Source organism: Neopelma chrysocephalum, unplaced genomic scaffold (assembly GCF_003984885.1).
Source record: "Neopelma chrysocephalum unplaced genomic scaffold, ASM398488v2 Primary Assembly neopelma1_24, whole genome shotgun sequence".
Classification (NCBI taxonomy): Eukaryota; Metazoa; Chordata; class Aves; order Passeriformes; family Pipridae; genus Neopelma; species Neopelma chrysocephalum.
The window spans coordinates 23,299,176-23,320,778 of NW_020897693.1; the positions used below are offsets into that span (position 1 = coordinate 23,299,176).

Here is a 21,603-nt window from a genome sequence, read left to right on the forward strand (position 1 = left end):
GATATCTTTTGACTATTTCTTTAGGGAGGGGCTCCATGGCAGCGAATGAAACTTTCATCTTCTTCAGGGGGCTCCTCAAGGAAGGGACCTGATTGCCACTAATCCAGCCTCTCAGTCAAAGCAATGTTCCCTTTGTTAAAATTAAGGAGTAGCTTGGTTCAGTGATCAGGTTATTCTATAACTACCTGTACAGAACTGTTGTAGGCTTACTTGAAGGTTCAAAGAGCTAGCAGGCTTGCAATTCCCTACTCTGAATGTCATGTGGGAAGGGGAGAGCCTCGGGGACTGTGGGGCAGCTCCAGCAGGCCCTCCTGCTGCAGGTGGACTCAAGGCACCAGAGCAGTTGGTCTGCACACAATGCTCATGCTGAACACTGTTGTTGGGAAGTGTCCTCTGCCTCAGGTTCCCAAGTGGTCTGAAACAACTTGCTCAGAGATCCTCCTTCCCTTCTCAGTCACCACAGGGCTCCCCAGCAGTCACAGCAACAGGGGCTTGTGTCTGTGCTGCATCCTTCTCCCGCTCGGGTGGCCAGTGGTGCAAAACTGAAGGAGGTACATGGTTTATGATAGTGATGCCAGCTTTAGGGATTTTTATCATAGATTTTTATCATAGATTTTTATAGCAACTGTGATTTTTAATCTTTTTTTCTCACTGTTCTATCTGAGAGAATCAAGAGATTCAGACTTATTTGAGAGTACTGCATTTCAAAAAAGGTTTTTTTGAGGTAATGTGGGGGGGATGATTTTGGAGAAGTGTGTAGTGGGCACAGTTTGAATCTGTGTTGCCAACCTGTGGTGAACATTGTCCTGAGATCCTCTCAATATGGTTTGTAGCAACAGGAAAATTATTTTTTAAAAAAGTTATTTAGATGGTGAAAGTGAAGAACAATGTTAACAGTGGTGTGATACTTGCTCACCAGCCAGGTTGTCTCAAGGGTTTGGAAGTTACTGATTGAAAGGCTTGGAAACCTGATCCCCGTTTAAAATTTAAATTTAATAATTTAAATTATTCTTTATAACTAATTTTATTACTTAAAGACAAATTTTACTATTTGAACTCACAAAAAACCCCAACCACTCATGCCTGGCATTGGTAGTACAATGTGCTCCAACAGTTTAAGTACTTGAGATTTTTAAAATCCGCTTAGATTGAATAATCTAGATCGCAGTTCAGAACATGAGGAATTTAAAACCCAGTGGTTTAACTGCCAGTGCCCTAGTTCACATGGTGTGAAATTCCACATTTATAACCTAGTCTCAGCTATCGAACAGAGCTGCCCAAGCTGGGCAGAGCCTGGCTGTTGGTCAGTACGGCAGAAAGACCCCAGCCCCTGATCTCCCAGACAGAGCCCTGCCATCCTGCTGGACCCCCATAGGGCACAAGACCCCTGGGTCCTACCTTGTTGTGGACATTAGCAGGGATCTATTCTCTTTGGAAACAGGCAGTTGTTTTCACTCTGACTGTCTTGTACACACACACTGAAAAGGGATACTCCTCTGTTGGTGAGCGGCATAGAAGATCATTGCCTTGGCAGCAAGTTGGCCTGGTTAGGAGTGAGCACTGGAACAGAACAACAGGAGGAAAAGGAAGCTGAGAGATGCAGGACTTTTTTTCACTCAATTTTATGTAGCCTCTTCTGAGCCATCAGGAGAGGGAAAGCCTCTGTGAATGGTTGATCGGAGGATCTTTTGCAGCTTTTAGAAGGGCCATCTGGGTAACATTTAACCTGCTTCTATCTTACTTCAATAAACAATGAACATTTGGAAAAAGGCTCTTTTGTGTCATTCAAGCATGGCTATTCAACTAGTCCTGTTTCTCCCATACAAACTGTCTGGGCTGATGTTTGGGAGAAGAGTTTCATGAATTTGGCTTGATCACTAAGTTGTTTATATGACCTGGGTCATGTTGCTTAGTAGCATTTGTCAAATTATAAAGCATTTTGAATGGAAGGACCCATGTAAGTACCAAGCATTATTATTAATTCATTGGGGGATTTGAAAGAGCCTTACAAGCATGGGTGTATTAAATCTGAATGTGCTCCAGTGAGACTGCTGACACAGGGGATGAGCAAAATAATAATTTTGTGTACATGAGAAACACAGTTCGTAGTAGTAGGACGACCCAACAATGTAGTACAGGAAGTTAAGAAAAGTACAAGTTCATTTAAGGCTACAGAGGGAATTAGGGTGACAAAAGTAATTGATTTGACTGGAACTTAGCCAAGTCATCCTGGTTGCAAAAGAACTTTTTAGTGATCAGGGATGGTCCCAACATACATTCTCTATCCTGATCAGGATCTAGAACTGCTAGCAATGCAAAGCAAACTGTCATGAGGCTGGGACAACAATGAGTTTTTCAGTCAGAACAGTGCTGTCTTAAAATAACCCGAGTCTTTCATGGAGATTGCCCACCTTTGGAAAAAGGCTCAGAGTTCCGTCTGTGCAACTAACGGAGATCATTGATTCTGAAGCTACTGTCTTAAACAGCTCTTGTTTCACAAAGTGTATTATGTCTCCATAATAGTTATGTTGGCATCTGTCTTTTGCCGATGTATTTTGCTGCTACCTATCTGTGGTGATGACTATCCAGAGACTAACAGGTAAATGCATGGGTACATCACTGTTCCTAAGGGACACATACTCGTGTTGTAGCACAGACCACTGCTCTCAGTGTTAGATTGCCTTGAGCTCAGTCTCCTCCAAGACTAATAGTCTTTGGTTAGAGCGGTGTTGTCTGTGCAATGTTCTGTGGCATCTCTCTGATCCTCTGCCAAGCAAGCATCCTTAATTTGGATATTAAGCTACATAGACTGTGATATCCTTAATTGCTGTACTGAAAAAGTAAACCTGAGAGGTATCATCCTAAATGTGTCACTTTCTGATCTTCATGGTTTGAATTTGTCATTGCTTTTTTAGTTACATGACTACTGAGATGTCTGCATATATGTACCTTTCTGGTATGTTTGTTGATGGGTGTCAGTCTGCTCTTATGATCAATGGGTGCAAATAGAAAGAAGAGTTGTTGCTGTCTGCAGGAAGGGAAATGGAAAGGCAGGAATGCTGCCACATCCATTCTGGGTGATCAACCCAAGAGGAACAAGTCTCAGAAGTACTGGTTTGGTCCTTTTAGTGACCAACCTGAATACTTTACTCCAGTGCATTATCAAGAACCATAAAACACATTGGAGAGAAAAGGAGCTCAGTTCCCTTTATAGTTAGTTTTCTTCTTGAAGCTTGATTCTTTTAATCTTCTGAAGGTGCTTCTGTGTCATTCTTTCTGTAGTAAAATACAAGTAGGTGCTGGAAACTCCATGAAGCATTCTTCAAATTTTGCAGCTTAGTGGATGGTACTTAGTGTCACTGATTTCATAATACTGGGCATAAATCTGAGACCCGTCGAAGCAGGGCAGATGGTGAAAGATGACCTTGAAAGCACCAAATTAGATAGTAGGTTGCTTTAAAAAAAAAAAGAACACCCTAAAAAATGGGCTCTAGTGGTAAATTATTAGAGGAACCCCAGGTATGGGAGGTATCTACATTTCATGAGAGTGAAGTGGTTTATGTACACTTAGGATAAAATTCTATTCAGTGTCTTTTGACTTCAATAGCACCAATGCTCAGATGTCAAATTGTCAGTTTGCAAAGCTGTTTAAAGTGCAGAGAAGCATAGGAAAGTTAAGATCATTGTTAATCTTATGAGTTATGAGCCTATGATGCTTTTGAAGGCAATGCAAAATATTCATATGTTATAATGTGGCATCATAGAGAATCTGCCGTGAGCTTTCCAAGATGTATTAATTTTTATTTACCATTGTGAATGAATCCTAGCTAAAATAAAATCAGGGAAGAATGGTGCACTGTAGACAGGCTTCTTGCAGGGACAGCCCATGGTGTGTAAATTGTAGAGTTGAGGTCAAGACTTTGGGGCTATTCCTTTGACCCATGTAATGAATGATGAAGTTCACTAATGAGACAACAGTTCCGGTAAATTCAAAGTAGAGTAGAAGACTGGGAAAGATCAAAGGCTTTTTTTTTTTCCCCTTGGTCAAAGCTGTCCAGTTAACCCAAAAGATGCCGAAGAAGATCTGTAGACTTGCACAAGAAATGGTAGATTCCTGAGTAAAACAGGTGAATTTTCAGGTGATGTTAATTTCTTTTTTTTCTCTCCCCCTCTTCCATCTTCTCTTCTGGCTCTGAAGATGCAGGAATTGGAGCAGAGAGTGATAGAAGCAGAGCAAAGAGCCGAAGAGGCAGAGAAACAGGTAAGAGATTTTTTTATGGTTGCTTTGGTACAAGTCCACCAGTAACTTCCTCTTAAGTTCCTTCTGGCCTGGCATACAGACAGCACTCTGCCGTGCTATGCCCTGCTAGGGAAACATTGATTTACAGTAGTGAATGCATTTTCTGGTCTACTTGCCAGTCTTTGAGCCTTAGCTGTGACCAGGTGCCTGAATATGTTGAACCCTAAGTGAAAAGTAGCACCTTAGATCTGCCTCTCAGCATCACAGCCTTTATCCCCTAGTCTGTGGTAGGCATGCTTGGTTATGGAAAAGGAAGAGGATGTTGTATCTCAGGATAAAGCACAAAGATAGAGCTACCTGGCAGGTCCTCAGAAAACAAATACTTAAGAGTACTGGTAAGGACTTGTCTACAAGTAGAGAAGGTTCTATGAAAGAAGTAGGTTTTGCAGACACACCCTTATCACTTATTTTGGACATTCTTTATAGTTAATTATGCTCTGGCTTAGGAGCCCATGGAGAAAAACAGTGAGTTGGATTCATTGCCTGTTACTGGAACCATCTACAAAATTAGGCATATTGTCTAAGCTAGTCCTTCTGTGCTTCTTGAATAATGGAGAAGGGCAGAGACAGCAAGACTTCATCTTGTGAACAGGCTATAAAGAACAAGGGACCTTTGGGAAGCAGACTGTTGTACTGTAAGGAGTATTATAGAAACAAAAGAGCCAAGAAGGGTGGTCTGGGCTCTTGCATCACTGCAGAACACTGCTGAAGAGAAGGTTTGAAGTGAAGCAGCTCCCTCCAGCTGGACAAGGCTGCAGGACTGAGCATTGAGTCAGAGATTAAAGCACAGAACTAAAAGCCGCACAGGATGGCCGAGAATGGCTGTCAAAGATGACTTCAATAGTGAAGGACTGAATAGGCAGTGTTATAAGCACTGGGAAACATATTGCCTAGGAATCAAGAACTTGAAGTACTGGGAAAGGTATTCTGCAGAACATACTTTTTCATGCCAGTTTGATATTGACATCAAGATTTTTTTACTGACCATTTTAATTATAGGAAAGATGCTATGTCTAGACACCACACTGTTGGCTTCTATGCTAGATCAGCAACTGCCAACCAAGAACAAGAATTGAGAGTGGTATCAGTAAGTTCACACCCAACCAAGACAGGCAAAGGTAACATAATACAGACAAAAATGACAGCTGTGACAGCACTAGCAAGAAATACAGTTATTACCACAGGCCAGTGAAGAAGGTTTCATACTAGCAGACACCTCAATGATCGGAGTACAGTGTCCATGATATGGTAAGATGCAATGACAGCAAGGGAGAAGATGGAGAGCAAGTCAAATCCAGGTCCAAGAATGGGCAAGAAAGGGAGAACTTGTCTGGGAAGGTGTAGCAGAAATGAGGGTTGCCTTCACTCACCTGCCACCTGCAGAAATGAGGGTTGCCTTCACTCACCTGCCACCAGCAGTTCTGTAGCCATATGTTGGCAGGTCCTAAAGACTAGCAACCCTCAGTGTTTGCCTTTACAGCAGCCTTATCCACATCCAGAGATAAGTGTTCCTAGAGAAATACTTCATTGCTTCCTGACAGCCTGAAGAAGTGACAACATAAGAGCAGGACTATTCCCTTTCACTAATGAGTACATTCACCATGAATGAGAAGCAGCTGACAAATGAGAGGGCTCCACATCAAGTGCAAAATCCCTTGTTATCTTTCTCTCCAGGAGTCTGGGGGGTTGGATTTATTAATTCAATGGACTCCCTGTAGCTGCCAACCTCAATTAAGGAAATCACATGTTTGCAGTCCCCTTGCTGAGCCTCTAGTACAGAGTCAGCATTTGGGCATCAGACAGAAAGGAGGGGCCACTTCTTTTTACTGTAATCACCCTAAACTCTAATGAAAACACATCCGACTCAGCAGGCTTAGTTTTCTGGCTCAGATATTGGGCGCCTACCTTTCTGATTTAATATGAGGAAGAGGCAGTTGGTTTCTCTGCCTAATACAGGCAGACAGGAGGACAAAACACAGCTTCTGCAAGTATGAAGTGTAGGCTGCTCAGCAGAGCATGAGTAACTCTCTTGCACAGACTCTGTGAAGTGCTCAGATTTCTGCCTGCATTTTGTCTTTCTGGTTCTAAATTCATGTTAAATTAATGGTATCTGGAGTTGGTTTCTTTACAGATTTAGCTTCTTTGGGAAGAAGCTGGTGTTGGAACCAGATATTTTCCCATCATCAAATTCTGCAATTAGCACATTTGAGTTAAGTTAAGGGGATTCTGTTTATCTTTAGAAATGAAGTCTTTTAATCCTTTGCAACAGAATGAAGTAACGGTAAAATGAAGTGACATTACTGAGAGACATAGGTTTTGAAGAAAGCAAAGAGCTTTTAAAAATTTTCTGAAAACCTGAAATGCTTCAACAGCAACTAGATTTTAGTGCATTGAAACTTTGTAGTGAAGGAGCATTACAATGGTGTTTCTCTTGCTGAGATGAAAAAGTGTTGGCACTGGCAGGAGCTCAAAGATAGGCAGATCTTCTGAAATATCTAGCATGGTAACTCCTTAGTAGGTCTGGAGAAAACACTTGTCAGAAAGATGGGAATTGCTGAAACACTTTTGGTTTGTTGAAACACATTGGTTTGTTTTTTGTTGTTTTGTTTGGTTTTTTTAATCTCCTTCTGATTATTATTATAGGTCAGAGTTATGGAAGAGAAGATAAAACTAGCCAATGTGAAGACTTGTGAATCAGACAGCACCCTGTACAGGAAATACCAAGACCTGATGGGCACAGTGCAAGGAAAAGAGGATCTGATCAGCAGACTGGAGACACAGCTAGCAAAACAGGTAGGAATATTTTCTAGAGGGAGACCTGCAGCTTTCATGAGTTAGAGAGATTCTGTAATGTGTGGTTCAAAGGTATGGATTATATGTTTTTGCACATTAGCCTCTCAGTTGCATTCAGATCAGCTCTACATTGATGCCTGCTGAGTACAAGATCCTTTCTTCCTTTTCACACAGAACATCCGCTCTGCTTCAGTAGTCCATGTCTCTTCATTACAGGAGATCGGTCAATGTGTTTAAAGGGCTTCCGTATGTTAGTGTTGAGACCCTAAATTGTAATGCTATTGTCTGGTCACAGTGTTTCTCTAGCTTCCTAGCATATAGATTGCTTTAAAAAAATCATTATGTAGCCCATCTCTGACTCTGTTTATGCTGTTTCTTGGGAAGGGTCTTTTCCCAGTCTTCAGCAATCCTTTAGCATAGTTCATCTTGGAAGAAGCATACCCTGGGAAACAACCCTTGGAAACAAGGGGGTCCAGGAGGGATGGATGTGCTTTAAGCAGGAAGTTTTGAGTGCACAGGAACAGGCTGTACCGGTGTGCCGAAAGGCAAGCCGGCGGGGAAGACAACCAGCTTGGTTAAACAGGGAGATTCTAAAGGAAATCAGGGATAAAAAGAGAGTTTACCGACTATGAAAGAAAGGGCAGGCTACTTACGAAGAATTCAGGAAGACAGCTAGATCATGCAGAAAGAAAATCAGGGATACAAAAGCACAATTTGAAGTTAAATTAGCCACTTCTGTTAGGGATAATAAAAAGTCCTTCTACAAATACATTAATAACAAAAGGAGAGGCAAAGAAAACCTCCATTCTTTGAGGGACTTGGAGGGAAACATAGTTAATAAAGATGAGGAGAAGGCTGAGGTACTTAACACCTACTTTGCCTCAGTTTTTACCAGTAGGACAGGTGGCCCTCAAGGCAACTGGCCTCTGGAGCTGGTAGACAGAGATAGGAAACCAAATAGTCCCCTTGTATTCCAGGAGGAAATAGTTACTGACTTACTGAGTCATCTGGATCCTCACAAGTCTATGGGACCAGACGGGATCCATCCTAGGGTAATGAGGGAGCTGGCAGAAGAGCTTGCCAAGCCGCTCTCCATCATCTTCCAACAATCCTGGCTCACTGGGGAGGTCCCATATGACTGGAAGTTGGCAAATATCACCCCAATCCATAAAAAAGGCTGCAAGGCTGACCCGGGTAACTACAGGCCTGTCAGCCTGACCTCGGTGCCTGGCAGAGTTATGGAGCAGATTATCCTGTGTGAAATCACACAGCAGCTACAGGACGGACAAGGGATCAGACCCAGCCAACATGGGTTTAGGAGGGGCAGATCTTGTTTGACCAACCTGATCTCCTTTTACGATCAGGTGACCCACCTGGTGGACGAGGGAAAGGCTGTGGATGTGGTCTATCTGGACTTCAGCAAAGCCTTTGACACTGTCTCCCATAGCATACTCCTGGAAAAGCTGGCAGCCCACGGCTTAGACAGGGGCACTCTCTGCTGGGTCAGGAACTGGCTCGAGGGCCGGGCCCAGAGAGTGCTGGTGAACGGAGCTGCATCCAGTTGGCAGCCGGTCACCAGTGGTGTTCCCCAGGGGTCAGTGCTGGGCCCAGTCCTTTTTAACATCTTTATCGATGATTTAGATGAGGGGATTGAGTCCATCATCAGCAAATTTGCAGATGACACCAAGTTGGGAGGGAGTGTCGACCTGCCGGAAGGCAGGAGGGCTCTGCAGAGGGATCTGGATAGACTGGAGAGATGGGCAAACTCCAATGGAATGAAGTTCAACAAGGCCAAGTGCCGGGTCCTGCACTTTGGCCACAACAACCCCCTGCAGCGCTACAGACTGGGGACAGAGTGGCTGGAGAGCAGCCAGGCAGAAAGGGACTTGGGGGTGCTGATCAACAGGAGGCTGAACATGAGCCAGCAGTGTGCTCAGGTGGCCAAGAAGGCCAATGGCATCCTGGCCTGCATCAGGAACAGTGTGGCCAGCAGGAGCAGGGAAGTGATCCTTCCCCTGTACTCTGCATTGGTGAGGCCACACCTTGAGTATTGTGTTCAGCTCTGGGCCCCTCAGTTCAGGAAGGACATTGAGGTGCTGGAGCGGGTCCAGAGAAGAGCAACGAGGCTGGTGACGGGACTTGAGCACAAGTCCTATGAAGAGAGGCTGAGGGAGCTGGGGTTGTTTAGTCTGGAGAAGAGAAGGCTTAGAGGCGACCTCATCACTCTCTTCAACTACCTGAAGGGAGGTTATAGCCAGGCGGGGGTTGGTCTCTTCTCCCGGGCAACCAACAATAGGACAAGGGGACATGGGCTCAAGCTCTGCCAGGGGAGGTTTAGGTTAGATGTTAGGAAGAAATTCTTTACAGAGAGGGTTATCGGGCATTGGAACGGCCTACCCAGAGAGGTGGTGGATTCACCATCCCTGGAGGTTTTTAAAAAGAGATTGGACGTGGCCCTTAGTGCCATGATATAGTAATTGGAGTTGGATCAGGGGTTGGACTTGATGATCTTGGAGGTCTCTTCCAACCCTACCTATTCTATGATTCTATGATTCTATGATTCTAAGTTCTTTAGGGAGAGTGATTGGTCACTGGAATGGGCTGCCCAGGGAGGTCGTGGAGTCACTGTCCCTGGAGGCATTTAAGAAGAGACTGGATGTGGCACTTTTTGCCATGGTCTAGTAGACAAGGTGGTATTGGGTCAAAGGTTGGACTCAGTGGTCTCAGAGGTCTTTTCCAACCTAGTTGATTCTGTGATCTCTCGTCAGATGTCTTCATTGTAAAAGAGCAGCTGTTTCCCAATATGGATACTTCTTAGTCTCTTCCATTTTCAGTTGGTTGAAGGAAGGAGCTAGTTCTACAGCAGGGTTTCTCTTTTGGCTCTGGTAAAGGCTTTCCCCTGTGGTTTTTATAACATGAGGAATGAGGTATGTGTTGCTAAGTAAATTACTTTTAAATAGAAATAGCTCAGTAGAATTTTAAACCAAACAAAAAATGGCCATTTGAGTTACATTTAACTAATTTACACCATTTCAAGGATTGTTAGTAGAAATCTTCCTGTCCCAGCAACAAGAGGCAAAATGGGATTCTAGAAATGAAAGCCAAAGCTTGACAATTCCAGAGAAGAAGCACTCTTTGTCAGAGTCACTGGTTTAGTTTCAGAATGGGATGAGATGGTGGCAATGCTAGAAGGTCACTAAGGATCCCTGTAAGGCATCCTATTTGTTTTCACTGGGATAGGAAAAGCTGTGGAGTTCAGAGTGTTATTAAGGGAACACTGAGGTCATGTCTGGACCACACAATAGTGTGGGACACAAAGAATCTCTAATTGCCTTTGGATCTTAAAGCACAATAACTGCTATGGGTGCTGTGTCTCAGTGAATTGGTTCTGCTTAGAAGCAGGGCTTACTAAGCTTGGTGACAATGATGGTGTCATACCGCTATTCTACTTTAGGACCCTAAATAAAATCTTGGCATTGCACTTTGCCATGTAGCACAGTAATATTCTGAATGTTTTACCTCTTAGACCCTGATTTGAGACAAGTCCAGGTCATTAGGAATTCAAAGCCATTTCCCATGTGATGGATATTCAGAGATGGTAGGTCTACTGTATGTGCCAGATCATTTCAGACCTGTAGGCACATCTAGTATTCTGACTCCAGCAGAGGTTGAGACCTGATGATTAGGAATGCACACAGTCATATAAAAGGGAAAAAAGCTTTTATTTCATTATGCTCAACTACAAATGTTACTGCTACCTATAATGTTGCTAAGGCCTGTTTTAAAGTCAGCAAACATACTTGAATAGGAACATTTAAATGTGCAGTTGTGGTGATAAATAGCATGTAGTGATTAAAAGTGATGTGAAGATCTGGGGAATTTTGCACAGTCTACTGTGTATTTATATGGTATTCATCATTTTGAAAAACTTAAAGTGGGGGGATGCACTGACATTTTTATTATCATAATTACTAGTATTTTTTCACATCAGAAAAAACAATCTAGCAGGGAAACCACCAAGTGCTACCAAAAGTCTTTGCCCATTAACTGGAGAAACCACAGCTGAATGTGCTATGTAGCATATATTCCTCCTCCCTCCCTCCCTTGCTCCTGGAATTGATTTCTTCTTGCAGATGTTTAAATCATTATGTAGATAGGAGAGCTTTCAGTGATGTTGCTTCTGATGAAGCTACACAGGAGATAAACAGAAGGCTTCAGATGTTCATGGTTTTAATCCAGCATCTTTCAAAGGAAATTTCCAGAAAAGTTAAAAACATGGCTGAGAAAACACAGCTGCGAAAATGATGTAGCAATATTGCACAAGCAGATATTTGGGGGGAAAATGTTCATTGTGCAAACAAACAGTATTGCCATAACACCTCTGTGTGGACTAGAACCTGTTTTAATGGGTGTGTAAACGTACAACCACTTACACCATCTGAAAACCTCCTAGCAGGTCTTAGTGTTTCAAGGTCAAGTTTTGGAGCTGGGTTTTTTGTTGTTTTTTTTTCTTCCCCCTAGTTTACTTTCTCAATGAAAATATTGTGTGTGTGCATGTTAAATACATTGTTGGTATTAGTTTCCATCTTGTGTATCTTGAAAGTCTGTGCCCTGCACCTGTGCTTACAGCAATTGAATCCCTTTTACTTGGAATGATTAGATTTTATAAAACACTTATAAGTATTGCTTAATTCTTATTAACTGTGGGCAATAATGTGTGTGTAGGTTGGGGTAACACTACAGATGTCAATAGCAAACAGCAACATTGCAAAACCATCTAAAACAGAAAAAGTTGCAGATTATACTCAAACTCTGGTAGGTGAGCAATCATTACCTGAGCTGGATTTTGCTATTCCAGAACAAACTCTTGAAACTCTCTGAATGTAACTCCAGAGACCATGTAAGACAACTTAGAGCTTGATTTTTTCCAAAGGCCAGCTAAATAATAATATCCAATTAACAGTCTTAAATCTTATATCTGGAATGGGAGTGTCAGTGTTTCAGTCACTCCCGGTGCAGTAACTTACTGAGAACAGTTAGTTGTACTCTCCTAATGTGTGTAATGTTGATTTTGGTTTTTTGGCACAGAAACAGTTGAGGACTGAAGAAGCCAAAATTGTTCAAGAGAAAGCTGCCAAGATCAAAGAATGGGTAACATTTAAGCTCAGGGAGGTAAGTCTAGCTTGCTGCCAAGTTTCAAGGCCTGTGAGTAGGTACAGTGGCTGCACTGCCAGTGGGCTCCTGTGTAGGACAGTACTTTGAGGACAGTCAGTCTACCACAGAGGCTCTCTGCTTGCTTGGCCCTACGCATACTCTGTTGTAGAGCTAGGGTCATCACTCTTAGGTGAGGGCTATTGACTTTATTGGGCAAACTATAAATGACTGTGAAGTCACCAGTGCCCAAAAGCAGTCTCTGAAGAAGATTTAGTAGTCACAAGTGGCTTTCACCTCGCTTTCCTCTGCCTTTCCCTTTTTTCTCTGGGTGCAGTTTCTGTCTTTCTGACAAACCAGCTGTAACACAAACATGTCCTTTGCTCTGCCTTAATTTACCATCTCTGACTAATGGTGTTTTCCTACTGCCCAGTATTTTCTCATCTCTATCCTTTCTGTCCTATCCATCCTATGGACTTGTGCCTCTATCTGGGCCTACCCTCTAGAAAAACAAAGATAGCAGTGGGTCAGCGTGCAGTTTTGCAGATGCAGTAATAGTTTACAACTGGGAGTGGGGCTATCTGGTCTTTTATTCCAAGTTAAAGACATGTATTTCCCAGTTTATGCGAGAAAGGGAATTTCTTGAAGTTGGAAGAAGCAGTCTTTGTGGGCACTAATTATGTTATGATGGGACTTTGTAATATCATTGAATTGCCTAGATATTTCACCAAGCTGCTGGGCTGCTTCTCTTTCATTTTGCTGTATGAGATAACTTAAGGTGCATTTACATTACTGACTGGTGCAGCACAAAGAAGGAAGCACAGGGGTTAATTTGGTGTTGTCTGCTATGAATCCAGGACCATACATTCACATTATGTCTTTACTGCCAACGAAGTTTGTTCCACATGCTGATTCGAGGTGCGTACCATGCAAAAGTGGAGCACTGCCAATTGGAGAACTTGGAGTCTGTGTTGCAAATGGGTTACTCTAGACAGCACCACTGGTGTGGTTTCAACTTTGCCATCAAGAAGGAAGCCTGTCTGGGTGCACCACTGCTGTGTTTATGAATGGATGCTGAGACACTTAAAATAAAGGCATAAGGCAAATTTGCAAAGAATCTCTCATGCCCTAGCTGGAAATGTAAATGCACCCTTAATGTTTGTTGGCTTTTTTCTTTGGTCCCCTTCTTTACTATATACAGGATGAGATGGAAAAATGCTCCTTCAGGGTAATGCTTTTTTTTATTCTCTCTTTCATGACAGTTATTTCTGCAACAGGAGTAAATGATAAACAATATCATGGAAGTAAATTAAAAGACCTATTTGAGAAGTGCAATAGTACATACAGAGGCTGTTTGAGAAAGCACAGCAAAATGTTTAAGTGGGTTGTCCAGTGCAGCTGCTGAGTAGAAGGATTTCAAGGTGACTGGTAGACTCACGCATCATTTTTTTCCTTGTTAAGACACTTGAATGTGATAAAGATGAAGACGTTCTGTATAGTGGATCACTTGCACACACTGTTTTGCATTATGTTTCAGTTTTTATTATTGTCATTTCATAGCTTGAGCTAGAGAATTACCACCTGAAAACCTGTAATCAGAGGCTGATGGAGCAAATTGAAGCCCTTCAGGATACATTGCAAGGTAAATGTGTTCACCTGGCATTGTAGCCTAGTAACCAATACAAGAGTGGAAGTTAGCATTCCTAGATTGTATTCTTAATTTTGTAAGAAATTAACACTTGTAACAGCAAGCAGTGGAATTGCTCTGTTCCTCAGTGGATCTGTTTTTAAGATGGGAATACCATGCTTACCTGCCTTAAACTCTTAATTGTTTTCCCACTAATGATCGAACACAGAACCCTTTTTTTAAAATCTGCTTTTGCCATTAAAATAAACCACTGAGCTCCTGAATTAGAAGCATTCATTGAAGTACATAGTAAAACTCTCCATTCACTTCAGTGCTGGAGGGGAGAAGTCCCTAAGTATTTCACTTTACTTCCACATGAGTCATTCTCATCCCCACAGAACCTCTGCTGGCATGTGAGCTGTGTACTTGAATAATCCAAGGCAGCAGATGTCTGGTCTGCCTTTTGGAAGCTGGGATCCTCTGTGCTATCAGGTTGGATTGGATAAAGCTGCTTATGGTGTTTGGGCTTTTGCAGTTCTTCTCTGGTGGACAGATGGAAAAATTTAGTCTCCAGGGCTTGTATTCAGCACCTTTCATTGCAACACACTTTGCAGAGGAAATTCTCTCTTAACTATTTTCTTCCATTTAGTTTTTCATGAGCTTGGTTTTGTCACAGTAAGATGGCTGGTTACCAGAACTTCACTGGGCATGTGGGCAGGGGGCATTTCTTTCCTGCAGAAGTCTTTCTGGCATTCCTATCACTCCACACAGCAAGGGAATAGGGCAAAATTCCTTCTAAATCCTGCCATGTTTCTAGTGAAATGCTTTATGACTGGGTTTTTCTCATCCCCTCTGGCTCTGACTGTTCACAAAAGGAGAATGCCTGGTAAGCTGCATTAATAATCTGGTATTAAGTGTTCCCTGGATCCCAACTCTCTGGGCAGTAAACAGCACTGCCCTCTCTTCTTATGCCTCACTAGTCTCGCTATGCCAGGCTGAAGTCAGAGGCCTCTGCAGAGAGACAAATCTCTTCTTGCTTGCTATGCTAATAGTAACAGCTTCCTCTTCTTAATCTCCTGTCACATTTAGGAGGCTGCAGAAATACCAGCAATATTTAAAATGAATGGCCTCTTTTTAGTCTACACTAATGATTTTCCTCAGGGTCAGGGGAAATGTGTGCCAAGATTTGTGTGTGCTAGTGGTATGTGTTAGCTTTGTTAACATTCAGTTCCTTGTGACTCAAGTGCCAGGGTCTCATGGTTCTCTTTTTCTCAGCAGGTTTCATCCTCTCCACTGTCAACAGTAATGTATTCTACTGTTTGCTCTTCCCTCTGTCATTTTGTGTCTTCAGTTTGTTTCTACTTCCTAATTCCTTAACCACTGCTGGTTAAGCAATACCCATAGAGTTTGATTTTAAGGCAGCGTTTTCAGCAGAGTCACGCTCACCCATATTTTGCAATTTCCAAAGCATCTGATGATTTGGTGCTTTTTCAGTCAGGCAGTATATAAATGCCAACATCAATCAAACATCCTCTGCCACTCCAAGTTTTATCACACTTTCTCATACCCTAAAGCTACTATTCAGAAGAAATTGTAGAACTGAGATAGTCTTTAAATCTGGTGATTATGGAAAAGAAGTACAAGAATTATAAAGCATAGGTACTAAATAGAAAAAGGACAATGGAAGCTATCTAGGATCTATTTTTTATGTCATCTTCTAATATAGCAACTGAAAGGGCAGAGAAAGAACTAAGGAAAAAAAAGATTTTACAGCAAAATCATGTAAGAAACTATTATAAAACTTTGTGACAAAAAGCACTGCGTGGGTCATATAGCACAAAAGGATAGCAAAAAGCTCTAGGGAAATTTTTGAAAAGAGAGTAACCTCACTGATTGGTGTGATGCTTAAGAAGATCTCCATACCTTTCCTGGAAGTCTCATGTAGCCCTTGGGAAGGGTGGAATCATACCATCTTATTTGATGACTTAAATCACTGTAGGTCCACTAAAGCAAAAGCAATGCTAAGCAGTGTTCTGGCCACTTGGATGTTTTTTGACAGTATTATGTGGGTAAGTGCACTTCCTTCTCATGGCTGTTTTAAGAGAAGAGACATAATTTTATATAGGTAAGAGTAAAAACTGTTATATTGCATTAGACTGAAAGCTTGCCTAGGCCTGTATCCCATCTCCTGGCTGGCTGTGGATGTTTCAGGAAAGAGTGTAGGAAATACTGCAAGTAAACCTGTCCTCCTCTCCATATACCCTTCCAGTTTCTGCTGTCAGTAGTTTAGGAAGTTTCTAGGCCAGAGCTTCCGTACTACTGATATATTAGTTTTCTGGCATATCTGCAGCATTGTATTTCCTTTTTTATCTGGAAAAAACCCTTCCTTCTGTAAATTTCAAATGTGCTGCTTGATAATTTCATTAGGCACCCCTTAATTGTACTTTTGTAAGAAACAGTGATTAATCATTTCCTGCTCATCTCCTCTATGCTATTCCCAGTTATAAATGTATAGCACTTTTGTTTTAACTGTGCCCAGCAATTTCTTTCCTGTTCTGTATAGTCCTAACCAGGCCTGGGGTGTTATTGAAATACAACTGGCGTGAACATACACTAGGAAGCAACAATTAAAACATTAAAGCATTTGAATGCCCTAACCATATGTTCTCCTCCCTTGTAGATATGACCAGCATTCCTCCCTTTGAATCTCTTTGGTGCTGTAATTCCCTGAAGCCTAGAGCATCACAAGCCTCTTTTGCTGAGAAGACAGACCAAGAATCTGTGCTCCTTGCACCTGGTTTCAGAGAGCTGCGTCAGACAGGACCTACCAAGCATGTCCTTTCTTCAGCAAATACAGTCCTTGCCAATGACACCTTTACTGAGAATGGAGAGGATAAATCTCTGCTTTCCCAGAGTAAGCTGAAGCTCATGTGTGACCCATCAAGCTGGAATCTCTCCACAGAGAACGATGTATTCCCAGCCATAGGTTCTGAACACGGTTTAGGGTGCTCTGATCCTGTATCAGTGGATCCTCCAGCTGAGACCACAAGAATTCTTGAGGCTTTGACCTTCCAGTCATCTTTGAAAGAAAACTGTAGTGCTGTGAGCACCTTGAAAAAAGTGGGTTTCGATGGCAGCCACTTCTCTGATGATCTGAGTGCCAGATTCCACTCCCACCGACTGGATTCCTCTTCCTCAGGAGAAATAATGAGCATGCTTGAGGGCCGTCTCCAAACTGCTGAACCACCCCTTGTTGTGTCAACATCAACTGTTACAGCACATTCCTCCTGTGCAGGGAGGGAATGCAGTCTTGGGACTAGTATGACCTTTCCAAAAATACGAACACCCAATACACCAAGAGACAGTATTCAACTGGCCAAGAGACATCACAGCCAACCACAGCCAGGGGCTAATTCTTTCCATTGTGTAATGCACCTAGAGACTAGCACTTTCCAGCCCATAACAGACCCTCCCGTCTGCCATGGGCTCGTGGAGGAGACAGATATTGATGATGATGGAGTATTGGAGAAGATGGATACAGAATGTGGACTGCTGAGGGAAGAAGCTGGAGCATGTGAGGAAATGTACCACTTACCTGCAGGGCAGAGAGAAGCTGTGAGTTCTGAGGCTGGCATACTTGACCCAGGAGGTAAACCTCCAACACCACCGCTGCACAGATTCCCATCATGGGTAAGAAATGCAAGGACAACAGGCTGAGAAGTGCTGCTTATCTTTGAGTAGTGCCCAGTAGTTAGGCTACAACAGCTCAAGCAGTTGTTACCTGTGGACATCACAGGTTACATTCTTGAACCACCAAGTCTGACAGTTCCAGCATGACAGGGGCATGCTGGTTCCACTGACAATTTTTTCTTCTTTTTTCTTTATAAGGGGAAAAAAATTCATGGAAAAAACCAGTGCTCAAGAAACACAGGAATATAAAGGAAAGTCAAGAGGTGCTGCATTGTGGTTTATCATTATGGGTCATCAAAAGTTAGTCCTTAGTTCTGTTGTCACATGTGTAAGATAGAAAAATGACTCATAAATGCAGTGGACCAGACAAGATAGCTCCAGAGTGAGAAAAATCTGTGAATACTAGAATAAATAAATGGATTAGATCTCAGCATTCCTAGCTCATGGTATGCTTCTGCTATTAGGAAAATTTTGTGAAAACCTTTGGTGGTATACATGTCCTGTTGCTTACAGTACGTGAGAAAGGGGTTTGTTGTTCTTGCTTTCAGTTGCTTGTTAGCTGGATTGTTTGCTAGTCATAGAATTGTTTAGGTTGGAAAAAAGAAAAGGACTTCCCCTCAACCACTGACCAGGTTACCTTGTCACAGAAGATCAGGTTGGTCATGCAGGACTTGTCTTTCATAAACCCATGCCAGCTGGGCCTGATCAATTGGTTGTCCTGTACATGCTGTGTGATGGCACTCAAGATGATCTGCTCTATGACCTTCTCTAGCACTGAGGTCAGACTGACAGGTCTGTAGTTCCTCAGATCCTCCTCTGGCCCTTCTTATAGATGGGTGTCACATTTACCAACTTCCAGTCACCTTTGACCTTCCCGGTCGACCAAGACTGCTGGTAAATGATGGACAGTGGCTCAGTGACCTCTTCAGCCAGCTCCCTCAGAACCCTCCTGTGGATCCCACCTGGCCCCATTGACTTGTGTGTGTTTAAGTGATGTTAGCAGGTGAGTGAGCATTTTTCCTTGGATTGTGGGGGCTTCATTCTGCTCCCTGTCCATATCTTCCAGCTCGGAGGGCTGGGTACCTGAAAAACAACTGCTTTGCTATGAAAGACTGAAGCAAAGAAGGCATTAAGGGCCTCTCTTATTTCCTTATTGTTTGTCACTGTGTTTCCTACCATATCCAATAAAGGATTATTATTCTTCTTTTGTTTCTCATGTATTTATAGAAATCTTTTAGTGTCTTTTACTGCAGTAGCCAAGTGAAATTCTAGTTGGACTTTGGCCCTTCTAATTTTCTCCCTGTATAACCTGCCTGTAGTCCTTCTAAGTTGCCTGCCCCTTCTTCTAGAGGTCATAAACTCCCCTTTTTTTACTGGGTTAAGCCAAAGCTCTCTGTTCAGCCAGGTCGGTCCTCCTCACTGTCTCATCTTTCAGCACATGGGGACGGCCTGCTCCTGTACCTTTAAGATTTCCTTCTTGAAGAATGTTCAGTTTTGCTGGACCCCTTTGCCCTTCAGGACTGACTCCCAAGGGACTCTGTCAACTTTGGCTCCTACAGAGGCCAAAGTCTGCGTTAGTCTAACCTGGTGGAAATCAATGTAGTATCAAAAGAGATGATTTTGTTGTTTTTATTTGCTGCATAGGCAAACAAGTGATTTATTGAAGGTGCAAAGTCAAACACTCGTTAATTCTTATGTTTTATAAATTTATTTTCAAGGAAAACTAAATGTTAATTGTGGTCTTTGGCTGTATCCTTTATGATACCAATTTAAAACCCAGTATAATCACATCTGCTTTTCCAAAGGAATTTCTTTTCTTTCAGTCCATAATATGGAACTGTGCTGGGAGTGTGGTGGATAGTGTGGTAAAAGAAACTGCAATTTCTCAAGATGTTTGTTTCATTCACTGCAGAAGTCAGAAAGGTGTTAATGAACTCACTTGGAAGAAGGGAAATATGACTCAGAGATTGGCTACTATTCCCGTCTCTGATCTAGAGTTCCCATATAAAGTTCTTCTAGTCTCTTAAGCTTGATTTTTCACAGGTGATTGTCAGCTCCACACACATCCTTCTGAATGTCTAACTTGAATTTGGCAACTAGATTTGTTTACAGAAGCGCTGATTACTTCTCTGCTGCAACTGTATTAATTTGTTTTCATTACAATGTTATATGATGCTAAATTCTCAAAAAGTCACATCTTGGACATCTTGAAATGGGTACTCCAAATTATTGAATACTTCAAAGAACTTATGTCTGAGTTCTTCTGAAAAACGCTGATAGCGCCCATCACTGTCCCTCCCAGGATTAATGTAAATTTTTTTATTAATTTTTGTGAAGCATTACATTATTATTGTCAGTATCACATGAGAAATTCAGTATTTTTTCTTCAGACCAGAGTCAAGTAAATGTATCCAAGTAGGGCAAATTTAAGTATATCAAACAGTAAGTCATGAATAGAATAATAAATAGTAGCATAATCAGTAAGAAATATCCATTACATTCCCTGAATAGGAATTGTCTGGGGAAAAAGATTCACATAGTGTTTCATTAGAAACTAAACTTCAATGCAAATACATACAGAAAATACTTATTCTGTAATTTCTTTTTTTTTTTGTGTGTGTACTTGACTTCGAAGTCTTAGGTACTTTCATATGTATGTATCATGTGCTATTTCATAGTGATTGGTTTGTATGCTTTTAGGAGCAGCAAGAGGTTTCCTAGCTTTGGATTTTATCCATTTCAGAGTGGTTAATGTCTTAGTCACAATACTGCATTTAGATACAGATTTGGGTTTTCCCACTGGAATTGTTACCAATTCATGAAGCACTTGGAGATCCTTTGAACTGAAAGCTCTGTATGTTTTTATAACTGAGACACAGGCTTATTGAGATCATTCCAGGCATTTCTTTCATTCCCTTATCAGAGAATGGGCATCCTTGCAGGTGGTGACTCAATACATTGTCCTGGTTTGTGGCAGTTCTTTATTCATTTTAATGCATTGTTTATAAAGTGGAAAACTGCCATCTTTTTCCAAGCTGTGATTTAGTAATTTATTGATAATTGCATGTAGGTGTTCCAGTCTGTGATATCATCTCTGTAGCTGGGGATTCACACAGAGTAACATGCTTCCACTAATGGTCATTCACACAACATAGGGTGGAATACAGCAATCTCAGAGAGCCCCTCCTTCCTGCCCAAAGGTGTGACTGTGGTGTGATTCTGTGACATGAGCATTTCTTTCTGCAAGAATCACATTTTTGTCTGATCACTGTTGTTCGTGGTATTATTGTTTCAGGAGAGCCGAATCTATGCTGTGGCCAAGTCTGGCATGAGGTTGTCTGAAGTGGCCATGGTGAATGATACTTCCAGATGCTGTAAGTTCTAGACAAGATCCATCCTTAGGGGGGTTTATGGTGACAGTGTGGTACCTGGGCTTCTGGCTGTTCACATGTCTTCATTTCCTTCTCTGTTTTCAAAGTAAATTTGATCTCATAGATAGCCATGATAAAGAAAGGACTGGAGGAGGACACATCTGATCTCAGTAATGGTGTGTGCTGGGCTGTTTGTGCCTCTACGTTCCATGACATGTTCAGGGATTCCATTATCTCCTTTGTCACTTCTGTAGCCACTCTTCTGCCTCTGCATGTCTGTGGCCTGCTTTTAGTCTTATTCACCATCACTGTCCCCTGTTAGGGCTTTTATCTGTTTGGACATGGGGCACCAGATTGCCATTGTACCATGGAGTGGGTAAGAGGTCTTACAGGCTAAATGGAGAGAACTTTGCAGCTCTCTGTGGGAGTTGTATGTATTTAATAACACATTCCTTGGCCTTTTTGAGGCCAGATTGTCCAGGATGGCAATCCTTGATATGCTTCTCCATTAAAACCTTCACTTTTTCACCAGTTTGTATTATTTGCTCTCTTGCTTTCTCTCTGAATTTTTCCAGTTTCCAATTTCTCATGTTCAACTGCTGGGCCATTTACCTGTCTCATCTACAGAAACGTCACTGTGCCAGTCTACACTACACTGAAGGGGGTAAGGA

General features: G+C 42.1%; 1 protein-coding gene across 7 annotated transcripts in view; it reads left to right on the plus strand.

Annotated features, from left to right (window-relative positions):
* Positions 1 to 21,603, plus strand: part of PLEKHH1 (pleckstrin homology, MyTH4 and FERM domain containing H1) — a 51,262-nt gene that overhangs the window by 7,011 nt on the left and 22,648 nt on the right. For all 7 annotated transcript variants that reach the window (XR_003538318.1, XM_027708304.1, XM_027708331.1 and 4 more), the window contains 7 exons: positions 4,199 to 4,261; positions 6,944 to 7,093; positions 12,182 to 12,265; positions 13,805 to 13,886; positions 16,552 to 17,561; positions 20,857 to 20,935; positions 21,508 to 21,596. Coding sequence is in view for 6 of the 7 variants with exons in the window: in XM_027708304.1 (XP_027564105.1) it covers positions 4,199 to 4,261; positions 6,944 to 7,093; positions 12,182 to 12,265; positions 13,805 to 13,886; positions 16,552 to 17,561; positions 20,857 to 20,935; positions 21,508 to 21,596 (1,557 nt within the window). In the remaining variant the exon portion in view is untranslated. The remainder of the gene's footprint in view (positions 1 to 4,198; positions 4,262 to 6,943; positions 7,094 to 12,181; positions 12,266 to 13,804; positions 13,887 to 16,551; positions 17,562 to 20,856; positions 20,936 to 21,507; positions 21,597 to 21,603) is intronic.